General features: G+C 46.7%; 1 protein-coding gene across 3 annotated transcripts in view; it reads left to right on the top strand.

The window, feature by feature from the left end:
- The window catches only part of ITSN1 (intersectin 1), a 222,897-nt gene that overhangs the window by 159,745 nt on the left and 46,025 nt on the right, over positions 1–17,127 (top strand). For 2 of the 3 annotated variants that reach the window (XM_078768237.1, XM_078768235.1), the window contains 5 exons: positions 7,728–7,780; positions 8,053–8,100; positions 15,194–15,360; positions 15,770–15,812; positions 16,061–16,182. In XM_078768237.1, the coding sequence (XP_078624363.1) occupies positions 7,728–7,780; positions 8,053–8,100; positions 15,194–15,360; positions 15,770–15,812; positions 16,061–16,182 (433 nt within the window). The remainder of the gene's footprint in view (positions 1–7,727; positions 7,781–8,052; positions 8,101–15,193; positions 15,361–15,769; positions 15,813–16,060; positions 16,183–17,127) is intronic. The other variant, XM_078768236.1, reaches the window with a different exon arrangement.

The following is a 17,127-nucleotide window of genomic DNA, read 5'->3' as shown; positions in this document are numbered from 1 at the left end:
TACCCTCCCCGGGTATTCGTGAAGGGGTCCATCCTCCCCCCATTCACTCCTTCGCACCATGCACTCCACACCACTCATTCCAGACTACTCACTCCACACACCATTTACTCACTTGCACACTCTTGTGCTCACACACCTGTTTCCCACTTGCACCCTATGCAAGTCAATGCACTCGTCGCCATTACACACATCCTCAATACTCCATTCATACACTTTTACACACACGCACGCACGCGCGCACACACACACACACACACACACACGCACACGCACACGCATACACACACACACACATCATTCTCGAGCATTGCCTCATTTGCTCACCAGCACCACCACGACTCTCATTCCAAATCCTCATTTGCACCTAAAGCGCATCCTCATACTCACACACACAGCATCATCTAGTTAACTATTTCCCCTAATACTTGTGCTTTCCCTGTCATCCCTTATACTAAGCACATCCCTCGTCATTATCATCCACCTAATCTCTCTACGTCCCCACTACTTGTTTCAATGTCTCTACTTAAATCTCAAGTCTCCTCTTGTCATCTCTAAATCCTATCAATTATCCTAGCCCGCCCTGGCTAGTTCTCACCGCCAAACCCCATAAAGCTACTGCTCCTCTGCCCCCAAATTGTGAATGGTACAACTACCATTCGCTATCACAATCGCCATTTGTCCACTACTCTCGAGCCTCTCGGTGTGGAAATACATTTTTACAGCTCGGCTTCGAAAAATCGAGCAATGTATGCGGATGGCCAGTCTCCTGTTGGTTGGGTCCGTCCGGCATTTTCGATTCTGGGGAGGAGGCATACTTGGACCGAGGTTCCAGGCGCCATCACGGTGCGGAGCCTTTCGGTCTCTGGCCCAATGGCCCAACCTCCCCCGGTCGGAGCACCGCGCCCGCCAGGGGGCGAAGGTCCGACCTGGCCTTTCTCCTCCGGAATCGTGCCGGTCGCCTTGCCCGCGAAGGCGCGGCACCGACCATACAGGGCGGGACCCAGCCCGAATCGTGCATGGCGCTCCTTGCAAGAGCGCCGCGGCAACGATCCCTGCCGGCTCCCGCAGCACACAAAGCACCCCACGCACCGAGGGCTCGCGTCGGCTATCCGTCGGCCTAAGCGCTGCCCCGGTCAGCGCCGATGCTCGAGTCGCATTCTCCCATCCACACGCGACTTTTCCCATACTCACAAAACGCGGCGCTCCAGCGCCCCCCATACACTCCACACATTTCGTCAATTCTGCCACCGCACGCTCTCGTGCACACTCTCTCGTTCCACACTCAGGTGCACACCACTCAGGCGCACTCATTCTCTCCACACACTCCATTACGCACTCCTCTCGCGCACATTCTTGCGCACACTTCCTACTCGCACACTCCATTACATCCTCTGTAACTACCATGGGTGTGCACTCCTGCATACACCCACTCCGTGCACACCTACCCACGGGTGTGCAATCTCCTGCTGCACACCCAATCATGCGCTCTGGTGTGCATCCCCGCACACTCTCCACAACCAACTCTGGTGTGCATCCTCGCACACTCTCTCCATCCATCTCACACTCTGTGTCACACTCACTCTCACTTTCACACTCTGTTTCACACTCGCGCTCCGGCGCACACCTTTTCCTCACACTAGCGCCATTTCCTTTCACACAGCGTACCACGGACCTTCCACAAGCACCCTGGTGACGCCGGGATCCCAAGCGCGAGAAAAATCCTTTCGCGCCAAACCTTTTCGTGCCATATACAGCCGGACTCACCTTTGGGATTATTCTCCGCAGCAGCGCCTGCAAATTCTCATTGGGGTTAGAAAGTAGGCATCATGATGCGAACACAAACTTTGCACAATTTCCATCTTTTCCTCCCGCGATTGCTCTTCTAAGTCCGCCGTCTCTTCAACCCCAATTTCCACTATAATTAGTTCACTTTCTTTTTCCTCGACGACCGCTGGTGCTAATAAAATAAAATTTTCTAATTCAGCGGCCGTCGGCTTCTCTATACCCCGTGTCGCGATCTCTACCCCGGTCCACGTAACTATGCCTTGCTCAGCCTCGCTTTCCCCGCGTTCCTCAAGCCGCGCTACCCCGTCGCATACCGATGTACCTTTCCCGCTCGACCTGCGGTCTATGTCCTTCCCCAATGCTTTTATTTGGCCACCGATTCTGGTTCCAAACCCCGTTAACCCCTCGTTTATTTCTCTGGCTTGGCCACCCACATCCTTCAATTGGCCTCCCAATTTGCTTTCTAATCCCCCAATTTGATTTCCCAATTGCTCCCCCATTCTATTTTCCAAATTACTTAACCCGTCTCTCAATCCCCCAATTTGGTTTCCCACATCGTTTTTCAATCCCCCAATTTGGTTTCCCAATTGCTCACTATTGGCCCTCATTTCTCCCATCTCCTTACTCAATCCCCCAATTTGGTTTCCCAGGCCTTTCGTCTCGTCCTTTTGCGTGTCTAATTTACCATTTCTTTTATTCATTTCATTCATGAGTTTTTATTATATTTCATTCATGAGCTGCGCCATGAAGGCTTGCATGTCGCCCACCCCCATTTGCGCAGCGGGCGCGGCCCTCGCCGCCATGTGCGAGGCGCCGCCATTTTGTTCGCCTGCAAACCCTACTGCTGCACCCTCATTAATGTTCTCCTCTTCTTCCCGGGGTCCTGGGTTATCGAATTTCTCTCCTCATATACCTCATTTACCCCCACCGGCATCTGATCGCCTTGGCTATCCATGGCACGATTCAATTTAGATGTTAGTGCTAAATTTGGGTCGCTCGTAATTTTGACCAAATTTGTCCAAAAGATAAAAAATTTGGTTCGGGTTCAAATCCCACTCCTGACACCAATTGTTGCGGATCTCTGACGTCTGCCTTCCCCTTATCAAGAAGGGGTTAATCCCCTTGTCTTTTTATCTGGCCGACGCGATCCTGGGGGTTGTAACGTCCTTCCCGGGCAGCGTTAGATAGGGTTTTTAGGACTAGGGATTCGCTATTACCTAAGTACTAACGCTGACCGGAAATGAGGAAATAACTCCCGCTCGAATCACGGATATTGATTGAATGTGCCGAGCGGATAGCAATCCGCGACCCGAGCTGTTAACAATGACTAACACGATTATAGCGGTTGGGATCGTGCCACGCTTACCCAATTGAGAAAAGACTAGGACGATCGAATTTAGGAAGAAACCAGGAAGAACAAGGTGATTTATTAACAATGTACAAAGAAGAGGAAACGAAAGAATGTACAGGGAAGAGGAAGGAAAAGAACACAGGGCAGCCTTAATAACAGCCTTATTCGATTCCCTGGACACGGGTCCGATCACTCTCAGATTCGGTCTCAGACGCAGACTCACGCGGGGATGTAGAAGGTAGGGTGGAAGGTCCGGCGATGGCGTTCCCAACTCGTCCCGGTCCTTGACTCGTTCCGTGCAGCAGATGGTGGACGGCAGGCAGCTCTTCCCGTGTAGCGTAGGCGCGAGCGGACAATTATCGTGACGGGGGAAGGTCGGTAAGCTGGTGGTTATTGCACGCTTAGCCGCGTACGTAATATGTGTACCGGCGCCTTTACACGCGCTCCCGGTATTACTCGCTCCAAGCGCCCCTTCCCCAATGTCCTTCTGCACGCGGCAGTTCTCGGCAATGCGTGCCGCGCGCTCGCCCTTGGTAAGCTGGTTGCCACAGCGCGTCTCTTCCTCTCGTACTCGACTCTCATACCAGTCCTTCTGAATGCGCTCTTTATACCACGAAGTTCTTCTGGCCAGTCCTCATATAACGAGTGCAGTCGCGTCAGTCCTCTCCGCACAGTCCTTTGTAATGAGCGCTGCTGTGTAAGTCCTGTGTAAGGGCCTTGCGTGCGCGCTTTTATAAGACAAGCCAGCGAACGCTCTGGAAGCCCCAACCATGCCCTGTCAGGCGATCTCACCTTAGCCCTGGTTGGCTGGTGATGGATTACCGGCTCCGCCTTGATGGCTGCTTGACGTGGCCGCACCTCCATCCTTGCGCTCCGCCCCCATTTTGGGCCTCACCTTGTGGCTTTTGGGCTGGTTCGAGCGGAAGCCCAAGGTCAGCGAAGGCTGCTGGCCAAGGAGCGTAACAAATTGGGAGGGCCGATGGGGTATAGACTTAAGAGCGCTCAATGGTGTCGCTTGGAGGGAGGCTGCCATAATGAACGAAAGGGGCCTACTCTTATTTGTTTGACACAACGCAGATGCAACTACTGGACATGGCCTTATCTAAACACATACGAAGAAATAACTACCGTCCTAAGGTGACCTACGTGTTGCATATGGCCTATCTATGGGGTGCAACCTTTAACCTTTAATGATGTTACTTGTGTGGGTTCTCAAAACCGCAACAATATATATATGCAGTCACGTGAAAAAGTAAGTACACCCCATGTAAAGTTTTGACTTTTTCAACATATTTCAACATACAGCTATTTGATCTTCATTTCAACAATATTAATAGATAAAGGTGATATAATATAACAAATATCATGAAACATTTACATTTTGTAGTCCATTGTATAATTTAAATAAACATAAATGCAAATTTCGCATGTGGAAAAAGTAAGTACACCCTTGGCTCTAATAGGTGATATTGCCCCCTTTGGCAGAAACAACCTCAAGTAGGCGTTTCTTATAACTGTCTACCAGTCTCTGACATCGACTAGAAATTTTTGCCCACTCCTCCATGCAGAATTCTTTCAGCTGTGCGATGTTTGAGGGGTTTCTTGCATACACAGCTTGTTTCAAATCCCCCCACAACATCTCGATGGGATTTAGATCCGGGCTTTGACTTGGCCATTCCAGAACCCTCCATTTCTTTCTTTTCAGCCATTCCTTGGTGAATTTACTGGTGTGTTTAGGGTCATTGTCATGTTGCAAGGTCCACCTTCGGTTGAGCTTCAACTTTCCGACAGATGGCCTCACATTATCCTCAAGCACCCTCTGGTACAATGAAGAATTCATAGTGGATTCTATGATGGTGAGCTGCCCAGGCCCTGATGCAGCAAAGCTGCCCCAAACCATAAGATTTCCACCACCATGCTTTACAGTTGGTATCAGGTTCTTGTGGTCAAATGCTGTCTTTGGTTTTTGCCAAACATGTCTTCTGGTACTGTGGCCAAATAGCTCTACCTTTGACTCATCTGTCCAGAGCACATTGTTCCAGAAGTGCTGGTCTTTGCCTAGGTGGTCATTGGCAAACTTTAGTCTTGCCCTGATGTTCTTTCTGGACAGCAAAGGTTTCCTCCTGGCACACCTCCCATGTAGATCAAATTTGTGGAGCCTCTTTCTAATGGTAGACTCATGCACTTTGACATCAACAGTGGCAAGAGCTACCTGTAGGTCCCGTGATGACATTCTGGGGTTTCTTAGAGACTTCTTTCAGCATCTTGCGGTCTGCTCTCGGGCTGAACTTGCTGGGGCGGCCTGGCCTGAACAAGTTGGCAGTTGTTTGGAATCTTCTCCACTTGTAGATGATCTTCTGGACAGTCGAATGATTGATTTGAAATTGTTTGGAGATCTTTTTAAATCCCTTCCTAGACTTGTAGGCATCTATAACCTTCTTCCTGAAGGCCTCAGAGAGCTCTTTTGATCTAGGCATGGTGACGCCACACACTTCAACAACAAAGAGCAAACCAAACTAAATGTCTGAGGTTTAAATAAGACAGGTTCCTCCAAGATCCTCTCTAACGATGTTCTAATCATTTGCACCTGAGCTGGTGCACCTGATTCTAATTTTAGGTATTTGAAGTAGTGATAAATGTCGGGGTGTACTTATAGTGGGGCGGCTTAGCCCAAATATTCAAAAGAATTGTGCATTTTGTGAAACAAGCACCAAATTTGGCACAAATGTACATTAATATGTTGCGAACATTTTCAGATATTGGGCCACTTGAAATTCCGTAATTTTTTTTTTCAAATTTTTTCAAATTTCGTAATTTCAAATTTTTCAGGTGACACCGTCACAATTTCGGTCTTCGAGGCCGGCCGATAGGCAAAGTGTGACCGGAAGGGACGAGGTTCTCCTGACCACGTGGCCCTCGATCTGGGAAGCGAGAGGCGTTCCATTAGTGGACGCGCCCCTCACGCCCGACTTTTGGGCGGCCCCGGCAGGCCGTTTGTTTTGACGTTCCGTGACAGGCCCCGCACCCCCACCTCCGGGCCGACCGGAAGCTTGTGCTGAGTACATCATACCTGAACAACTCAGTGAGGCAGAACACAGCAGTGCACACCAGGGTGACCCCTTCAGTGCATAAACCAATTAACCTGTCCACTGCAGGGCATATAGAAATGAAGTTATTTTCTGCATATAATAATAATATAAGTTCAGTTCTATATAACAATTTCTGTTATCACCACTACCACTACAACTACCACTACTACAAGCTTTGTCTGGAATTTTGTGGACTAACAGACAAACAGACATACAGACAAGCTGGGATCAAAACATTACCTCCTTCCACCATTGAGTGTAGAGGTAAACATCATGGAAATTATATCATGCCCTAGATTTAATTCATGCTTACCCGTGTATTTGCTTCACTGGTTCACAAGGTCTTTTGCATACATGTAATTCAGACTCTCGTCTTCATTGCTGACCACACAATGTTCGCAACATATTAATGTACATTTGTGCCAAATTTGGTGCTTGTATCACAAAATGCACAATTCTTTTGAATATTTGGGCTAAGCCGCCCCACTATATCGGCTGGCCTCGAAGACCGAAATTGTGACGGTGTCACCCGAAAAATTTGAAATTACGAAATTTGAAAAAATTTGAAAAAAAAAATTACGGAATTTCAAGTGGCCCAATATCTGAAAATGTTCGCAACATATTAATGTACATTTGTGCCAAATTTGGTGCTTGTATCACAAAATGCACAACAGGTTTGCTATGCTGCTACACTATTACTTTTTCCACATGCGAAATTTGCATTTATGTTTATTTAAATTATACAATGGACTACAAAATGTAAATGTTTCATGATATTTGTTATATTATATCACCTTTATCTGTCAATATTGTTGAAATGAAGATCAAATAGCTGTATGTTGAAATTGTTGAAAAAGTCAAAACTTTACATGGGGTGTGCTTACTTTTTCACGTGACTGTATATATATATAATATTGTGTGTGTGTGTGTGTGTGTGTGTGTGTGTGTGTGTGTGTGTGTGTGTGTGTGTGTGTGTGTGTGTGTGTGTGTGTGTGTGTGTGTGTGTGTGTGTGTGTGTGTGTGTGTGTGTGTGTGTGTGTGTGTGTTAACGTCTGGTTTTCTTATTGGGCCCCACAGTGCAGTAATTGGTCTTCATTTTGATCAAATCATCAAAATTTAAATTTACAGCATCAAATCGAAATCTCAAGCTTTGCGGTGAATTCTTCGAACATTAGAGTAGATATCAGTACCTGCATGTAAGATTAATTTCAGCAGCGCATACAAAGTTTCGTGAAATTGCAGGTCATCTTACAAAAGCCTCTTCTTCCTTTTTGCTGAGGCTGCTGCGAACCTATGTGTACTTGCAAACGGAAATGAAGCATTTCATTACTCGGCAGTATTATTTATGATTTGGGTGTCTGTCAGATCTGTTTGACAGATTTGCCAGCTGTCAGATCGGTAGTATTTCATGATTAAAACGATCATTCATTACTCGGCAGGTGCAACTGGCATTTGAGTGTTCTCTCTCTCACTTTCTCTCATTGCTTCTTTGTGTGTTACAGTGAGCCAAATGCTCCCGAGTTTCCGGTTCAAAACTCCGCTTCTCGTCAAGACGGTAAGCATTGTCAAGACCTCAATTTTAACCCATTCACGCGAGATGTATCTGTGGAGGTGGGGTACACTCCGTGCCATACTTTCCTCGACTACTTTGCATTTTTGCTGTAGCTCACCCACTAAAATGGAAGGTTTGTTGTTTGTGCTTCAAGCCACACTCTTAATTGTATGCACGTAACGATGAATTTATTGTATCTGTGAAACACAAGCACGTTGTTAATGATGTAATGCCCCTTGAATCTGGCCTGCTTTCCCCTATTGTTTGCTTTAAAGGGATCACAGTACCATCACGGCCTGCCCCAGCACCTCCAACAGGTCAAGGTAATTATCAGGTCTTTTATTTTATTTTGTTCCTTTTCAACATAGGATTCATCCATTTTGACTTGATGTCTTCTTTTCGGTCCTGCCCATTTCTGTGACATCATCTAGTTCAGGGGTTCTGGTGTTGGGCTCATGGCTAGGGTGCCAGCTTAGGATCCCAGGATCCTGGGTTCGAATCCCGGTTGATCGCTGAATTAACCCAGGGGGGTTGACTCAGCCTGTCATCCTTCCGAGGTCGGCAAATTGAGTACCAGTTCACTGGTAATTCCCTGCTTGTCGTAAAAGGCGACAAAAAGGGTTGGCGGCAGGAAGGGCATCCGGCCGTAAAACATTGCTTCAAAAAGGGGACCAAAAAACAACAACAACCACGGTCCCCGAAAAAGGCCAACCCCCGCTTGCGGGGAAAAATGGCCTCTAAATGTGTTTTTTTTTTTTTTTTTTTTAATCTAGTTCAGGGGTTCCCCAACCCGTAGTTGCGACCCAAATTTGAAAGAAAACATTCGAAATCCCGGTTTTGAGGGGGCTGGGGCTGGGGGAGGGGGGGGGGGGGAATGATTCACGTCCAAAGTGTTTTCTCCGACAATTTTTATCGTAGGTATCAGTACCATTTGCGTCATGAGGTGAATGCGATTTCAAAGTTTGGGTCGTGGACAAAAATGTTTGGGAGCCACTGAGCATTTATCACCCACATATGCTTCTCTAACCCTGTTTGCGCAAGGGTATTTTTTTTTTTTTTTTTTTTTTTTTTGTATACTGAATCGAGGCTCGTGAAAGAGCTAACATTTATTTCACAAACAAATCAACCAGACAAACAAAATATACAAAAAGAGGGAGCGGAAGACAAGATGGGGAGAGAAGGGGAAGCACACAACCACAACATTTGAGAGCAGGGAGAAGTGTGGGAGGGAGAGGGCTTGGGGGCAGGAGGCGTGGGAAGTGGAGGGGGGGGGGGGTGGGGGGGAGAGGTATAAAACACAAGGGGACCGAAATTAGCGGGGGTAGAAAAGATCAAGGTTTTGGCTGGGGGAGGATAAGAGATGGTGGTGAACAGCTGTTTTAAAGACCTAGAGGGTGGAGTGGGATTGAAGAGAGTGAGGGAGTTTGTTCCAGACGTGGGAGAAAAGAGGAATGAAGGAGTGAAGGTGAGCAGAAAGTCTTGATTTTGGCAGTTTAACCATAAGAGGGTTGCAGGCAGATCTTGTGTGACCTGTAGGAATATTTGGGGGACAGAGCCCAGAGAGGGCTGGGGGGGGCAAGGCCAGAGAGGAGTCGGTAGAAGACGGAAAGACCACCAACCTGCCTGCGGTGAGTGAGTGAAAGGCCCTTGGAGTTAGCTTCATCGCGGGAGATTCCAATGATTCTGAACGCTTTGGTTTCAACAGCGTGAAGACGGGCTAGGTGTGAGGCAGGAGCACCAGACCAGAGGGGAGAGCAGTATTCCATAGAGCTGCGGATGAAAGCCTTGTATGTGGTGAGGAGCTCAGGTGTGCCAAGGAAGGACTTTGCACGACGGAGGATGCCCAGTCGGCGACTGGCTTTGGAGGCCAGATTTGAAATGTGGTTTTCCCAGGAAAGATCATGGCAAATAGAGAGAGGAGATGAGAGAAACCCATTCAGGGCCACACGTTGACTATGACCAGAGAGGAAGTCCGCCAGCCATGCGTGGAGATTTCCATGGATACCAAAGGAGGAGAGTTTGGTGAGCAGAGCAGGGTGCCAGACCGTATCGAAGGCACGTGAAATGTCAAGGGAGACGGCTCTAATTTCCTGTTTGGCGTTGAGGACCTCCATCCATTGTTGAGAAAGCAGAAGCAGCATGTCCAGAGTAGAGTGACCAGGTCTGAAACCAAATTGATGATCAGAGATCAAGCCATTGGAGAAGAGGAAAGATTTCATATCTGAAGCAATGATGGATTCCATGACTTTGCTGATAATTGGGAGAAGGCTGATTGGTCTGTAGTTGCTGGGATCTGTTTTTGCACCTTTTTTGTGCAAAGCGGTGATGTTGGCTGATTTCCAAGCAGATGGCAGATGACCTTGAGCAAAAGAGAGGGTGAAGAGAACAGAAAGAGGGAGTGAAAGAGCGGAAGAACATGATTTTAGGACCCGTGGGCTGATGCCGTCAGGACCAGTTGCAGAATCAGAGTCGAGGGTTGACAGAAACTTTTCCACCTTGTCAGGAGGAAAGGACACAGAGTCCAGGAGCAGCTGGGTACGACTGGGTACGGTGGGTACAGAGAGGGATGGGTTTGGGACACAATATTTAGAGGCAAACACAGAGTTGAGGCATTCAGCTTTTTCACGTGCGGAGTCAGCCGTTAAGCCGTTTGAGGTGAGGGAGGGGATGGAGGGGGAACAAACACCAGAAACAGATTTGACCAGACGCCACCAGGATTTGGAAGAGGGAGACAGATAAGAGAGTTCGGTCTTGAGAACGGTGAGATATTGTTTCCTGGCTCTCCTGAGGGTGGACACACACTTGTTTCGGGCTTTGTGAAAGGAAATGAGATTTCCTTCCGTTGGATTTGCTTTCCAGGAGACGAAAGCAAGTTGTTTCAGGGCAACAGCCTCACCACAAGATTCCGTGTACCATGGACGGGAGGAAGGGTATGACAACTGAAGACGAGATGGGATAAATCTGTGCATGAGAGAGAGCAATTTACTTTGAAAGAATTCCCAGGATGAGTTGATGTCAGAGGCGGTAGAGATGGGAGACCAGTCCAGATGATTGATGGCTGCTTGTAGACCATGCCAGTTGGCCTGAGTGAAATGCCAGACTCATCGACGCTGAGGAGGCTCTCTGAGAATGGTCAGAGAGATGTCCACTTTGACAAGCACATGATCATATGAGCCGATTGGAGCAGAAGAAGAGCAGCAGATATTTTCAGGGAAGTTTGTCATAACCAAATCCAGAAGAGAAGATGCTCCGTTGACTGAGATCCGGGTCGGGAAATTGACAGATTGTGTCAGTCCCAGTGAGTCGCAGAAGTCCTTTGTTGAAGAGCCATGGCTGGTGAGAGAGGTACCCACACCCAGCCAACTGGCATGGTGACAATTGAAATCACCACATATGAGGAAGAGAGAGTTGGGATGGGTAGATAGAAGTTGGTCCATATTATCAGACAGCGAGATGTAGATGGAGTCATCGCTGTTTGGTGGACGGTACAACACACATATGAACAAAAGGTGGGAGCGAAGGGGAAGCCGTAGCCAAAGGTATTCCTGGGGGTGAGGTGGAGAGAGGGCAGTGGAGGGCGAGTGAGGAAGAGAGTTTTTTATAAAGATAGCAACCCCACCTCCAGGACGAGGCTCAGGTCTATCATACCGGAGGAGGGAGTAACCTGGGAGAGATACCAAGGCATCAGAGACATCATGAAGGAGGAAAGTTTCTGTTAAGCAGATCACATCTGGTTTGTCAGAAGCAACCTGTATGGAGAGATCAGTAAAGTTTGAGCGGAGGCCCCGGATGTTTGAGGTCCATACCGTTAATGAAGAGGAAGGGGGAGCATCGGGTCCAGAACGGGGGGGGGGGGGGGGAGGGGTAGGGTAAGATGTGGCAGAGGAGGAAGAGGTATGGAGAGCCGTTGAAGGTGTGTCAGATTTCAGAGATTTCAGAATAGCTTGGAGAAAGGGAAGAATGGGGCGGACAAAAGGTTTGATGGAGATTGGGTGAGGCACAGTGAGGTGTTATTTGAGGAGGGGGAAGAGCGAGGCAGAAGGTTGGGGTAGATGAAGGTGAAAGTTGGAAGGGGGAAGAAGCAGGGAGGATGCTTTGAGGAGGAGGGGTGAGAGGGGAGTCTAGGAGGGGAGGAGCGAGGGAGAGTCTCGGAGGGGAGGGGTGTGGGGGGAGTTTAGTAGGGAGGGGAGGGAAAGGGCAAGAGGGGAGATTTGAAAGGGATGGGTGATGGGGAGGATTTGGAGGGGAGGGGTGAGATTGGATTTTGAAAAGTGTACGATTCATGGGAAACGAACATTTTTTGCAAAATGAGTTTGAGACCTTCGAGTCAAAAATACGTTTGAGGACACTGAAGGAGGGGTGGAGTTCTGGATAGTTTAGGGAATGTAGAAAGGAGGAACTGTAAGAGATGGTATTATATATATTTTTTGGAATGAATAGATTTGGTGAGCAAGACGAAAGCATCCTTTTGTAGGAAAAGAAGAAAAGGGTGTTATAATATATGAGAGAAAATAGTTGTTCAGGGGAGAGATTATACATTTCTAACCACGTGATCGCGTGATCGCGAACGAAGAACGAACGAAGAAATAAGAACAACAAATAAACGAATAAGACCTGGGAAGGAAATATTTTTTGGGTTTTTTTTTTGTTTTTGAGTGGAGATATTAAACAAGGAGGTATGGGGTGAACGACTGGGACGAAACGGAGAACGAAAATAATTGCAGCGCATTCGACGAATCGCTGAGAGAAAAACAAAACCACAAGGTCGGAGACGGTACGGTAGCCTAAGCCTACGAGTACTAGGCCGCAGAATACTCGATACGCATTAACCGACGATTGTGTATACATGTACGAAAAATTAGCACCGAAAATTTTCCAAAAGATACGCTATAGGTACATACACCGAAAGATAGATACAGTCTCGACAAAAACACAATTGAGAAAGATCACTTAGCTTCGAAAGCGTGAGCGCATGGAACAGCTTCGAAAAGACGTGACCTCGATTATTGCCTGCATTTGTGTCACAGCTTTGCCAATCCCGTGCATGTATTCTGACTCTTGCCTTCCCAAGTTCGCACTCTCCTCCAAATCTTCCTATTTCATTTATCCACCTTGCTCTCTGCCTCACTTTTCATGGTTTCCACTTCCCCTTCACCTCCCCTCATTTTAGCATTTCAAGTATTTCAGATGCCAACCCCTTCCTTTTTTCCCAAGCTTCCACGTTTTCCTTTGCCCATCCCCACCTCCTCCTTTCAGGCTTCCACGTCACCCTCCCATACCCTTTCAGGCCTCCACATTATTTTCCGCTCCCCCCCCCCATCCCATGTCCCCCTTTTCAGACCTCCCACTTCTCCAACCTTCCTCGTTGTCTATTATTGCCTGCACGCCTTCTATATTTTTCGCTACCTCACTCTGCTTGGTCAGCTGATGCTCAACCACTCCGCCAGCTGTCAGATCTTGTTCAAATTCATCAGCTAGCATTTGAAGCCTCACTTTATGATGCGAGCACGTATTGACCTTGTACCTTCTCGTGACTCCCCACCTGCTCTGCCACTTTCCCTCAGTCTTCTCCTCCTCCTACTCTCCCTGCCTCCTCTCCTTCCCATCCATTGTCCTCACTCCTTATCGCCTCTCCTACCCACCTCCCCCGCCCAACACTCTCCCACATCATTGTACTCGGAGCTTATGTATTACTGTAACAACTGCAGTTGTTTACTCAACCATATCAAACCATTTCAACCAATCCTACCAAGTCACTTTATCAGCACCAACCATAGTGTGACTTTGTTAAACTTTCCTCTCAACTTACGAACCAGTGATGGGATTTTGACCAAACTTGGTACAAGTAGATATTATGATACAAAGATGAACTGATTCGATTTTAGCATCAAAGGTCAGAAGTCATGTCAGGAAAAATGTTATATTTGGGAACAGTTGAAAGGATTTAAATTAAACTTATTACAAGTATGTATAATAATGTAATAATGTAGGTGGACGCATATCAGTTGATGTCACGATGTCGATGAGTGCTGTTTTGGTTTCTGGTTTGCTTTAATGACCTCTTGGCCTCTTTTGAAAACCAGAAATAGCACTTTGCAATGGGACCCTCATTCTTTGCCGCAAAGTCTGTTATACCAATGACAGCTACAGCCACGTCTTTGTCTCGCCGATTTGGAGAAAATGCACAATTGACTAATCACTTGGAATAGGTCATTCAATGCTTCCAAGTCCTCAAAGCTTGCTCTGTCTGTACAGAAAGGTAGTATGACTTATCCTCCAGTTGGCTTGTGCATTCAATCTCTGGCAGAGGTTCTCTTCATCTTTGGAGCTCCTTGGACTAACGGTTTGTCATGACCTCTCCGACTAGATCACATATCCGAGCTCATCTCCAGCACAGGGGAGGTGCTTTTGAATTCTTCACTGAGGTAGTCATTGCTTGGCTGTTGTCAACTCCTAATAGTGTATAACACCTTTATACACAGTGTAATGGAGTATGAATATCTTCTGTTGGCCGTTGCTGTCAGATCTCACCTTGTACTTGTGGAAAGTATGGAATCCAAGATCCTGAGGCTAATTGTAGATTCTCAACAGGATGCTCCTCTCACATTGCAGGTAGGTTGGTGGCCTAGCAGTTTTCTCTTGGCTCATTTTTGCTCTCACCCCACCAAATTGTTCTTCTCTCCAATTCTTTAAGTAGTGAGATATCACTATCTCATGTCACCCGCTTTCTTTTTCCTGATTTTTTCTTTTCCCACTGATTATCCTTTTCTGTCCACCCACAGTATTCTGCTTCTCCTGTCTGTTTGCATTTTCCTTGTTTACTCAACCATTCATTCATTCATTCATTCACTCAACCAACTCTGTTCCCTTGTCCGCAGGAGGTCCTTACTTCCCCAATTTCTCCCTCCTCCCTTGTATGCAAACTTCCTCTCCCTCATCATAGTGTCAACTTCGCCCTTCCCTGATCCTCGGATCTTTGTTTCATAGCGTCAACATGACTAGGAATTTCAGGAAAGAAGTTGGGGATTTAAAGAGGCGGATTTGGCGTGTTTTAATGGAGGTAGAAAAGATCAAGGTTGTGGATGGGGGAAGATAAGAGATGGTGGTTAACAGCTGTTTTAAAGACCTGGAGGAAGGAGAGGGATTGAAGAGAGATGGAATTTTCCCAACTGTGCTGTGCTGTATATCCTGTACTGTGCATCGTAATTATTTTTTAATCTGTCTTAGACAGATTTTGTCTTGTAAAGCGTCATACTTTATCTCATTGGTATTTTCCACAACGTTTATCACTGCTGTGCTGAACTCCATTTGTGCACGAAACAGAAATGCTTCGAACAGCATATTTTGCTTGCAGACATTGAGTGGACGTTTGTCCCGCAACTTGGAACATTGAGTTTTTGTGTCTGCATGTTGCAGAGTTTGTGGCTTTGTACACGTACGAGAGCCACGAGGCTGGAGATTTGACGTTTTCAGCAGGGGATATAATCCTGGTCACCAAGAAGGAGGGCGACTGGTGGACTGGGACGCTGGGAGACCAAGTGGGCGTCTTCCCATCAAACTACGTTCGCGCCAAAGAAAATGAGGTGGCACAGCAGATGCTGGCTGGCATTGTTATTGATGTTTGATGAGTTGAGACCTCCTTGTTACTCTTAATATTATCAAAACCGTTGTGCACTCTGATTGACTTTTATATTTTTCTTGGAGGGTTTGTCGAGAAAAGCCTGTGATTACAGAGTTTTTTTTCTGTCTGGTAATCCTAACTCTCTGGGAAGGCAATGGCAAACTTCCCAGTATAACGCTTGCCAATAAATTGCTTAGGCAGTGGTGAACCTGCCTTCTGGCAGAACACCAGAATATGTATATGAATCTCAACTCTAACCTTTTGTCTTTGTTTTACTTTTGCTGTCATGTCATGTTGCTACCACCCCTCTCCCCACCAACCCCTTATTGCTTCCCTCGCCCGTTTATTTCCCACCATCGGCCTTGGTACAGGGAGCCCCTGCTGGAAAGACTGTGACTGCCGGAAAGAAGCCAGGTGCGTCCTTACTGTGCTCTCTCGAAGCAGCTGGATCTGCATGTGAACGATGTCTATCTGTGTGCATTGTGTGCAATGTGTGGCTATTTTATGGGTCAAATTTAAGCAGCAGGTGTGTGGAGGCCTTTCATTTGGCGCAAAGTTTGTGCTTTGCCATAGATGTGGTGTTCGAACACACAGGTGACGCGGTACGCATGAATCTCGTCGAGATACGATGAGATTCTAATCATGTATCATGTGCTCTGCAGAGATAGCACAAGTGATCGTGGCTTACACCGCCACTGGTTCCGAGCAGTTGACTTTGGCACCCGGGCAGCTCCTCCTCATTCGTAAGAAAGCTCCATCAGGGTGGTGGGAAGGAGAGCTGCAGGTGAGCATGATAGCACAAGGCTCTTCATGAAATGGCTATATTTGGAGCTCACTTATTATTTGATCAGAGTTTATTTGGTCGGTTGTTTGTTTGTTTTATTTATTTACTCCACAAATCAGCAGTGGCTGATACCATAAGAGATTAAAGTATAGGCAGTGTGTGAATTCAGACATCTTTACGCTAAATTTAACTTCAATCACAACATTTATCTGATTACTAGCTAACTGAAGTACCTGGCGTTGCCTGGGGAAATTCAATGAAATACAGTGCCCTCCATAAGTATTGGAACAGTGAAGTCAAATTTGTTATTATTCAAGAAAATAATTTTGGAACTCAAGAAATGTGAATATGAGGCAAGAGTACAGGTGGTCAGCTTTTATTTCTTGGTATTTATATGCATGTATATTTTACCATTGCAGAACAATAGCAATTTTATGTTCATTCCCCCCCCCCCACCCCCCCCCCCCTCCCCCATTTCAGGTATTTTGTCATATATCCATACGTTTTGGAGCAAATGACAAGTGTTTCTTTTTGCTCAGGTGTTTCTTGTTGCATTAATTGTTCACTTAAAGGAGCTGTGAATGTCTAGTCTTGGTTTTTACCTTTGTCTTGGGAGTCTGCCTTTTGTGACAGTTGGTATAAACAAAGATGAGGACCATAGGACTGTCTTCGAAAGAAAAGCAAGCAATTGGGAAGCTGAAAGAACAGAAGAATTCAATTAGAATCACAGCAAAAAAATTGGGCAGAGCAAATACAACAATTTGGAATATCTTGAAAAAGAAAGAAATCACTGGTGTACTTAGCAATATACAACAGCCAGGTCGGCCAAGGAAAACAACTGCAGTTGATGACAGAAAAATAGGGGCAATACCCATGGATGCTCACCTGGTAGAATAAAGCAGTGTACTACACTGACTAAAGGTATTTTAAACAGTATCACAGTAT

This window comes from Myxine glutinosa, chromosome 14, assembly GCF_964187855.1.
Source record: "Myxine glutinosa chromosome 14, kmMyxGlut1.1, whole genome shotgun sequence".
NCBI lineage: Eukaryota > Metazoa > Chordata > Myxini > Myxiniformes > Myxinidae > Myxine > Myxine glutinosa.
The sequence above is the reverse complement of the archived record's forward strand: the minus strand, read 5'-3'. Positions and strand labels throughout refer to the sequence as shown.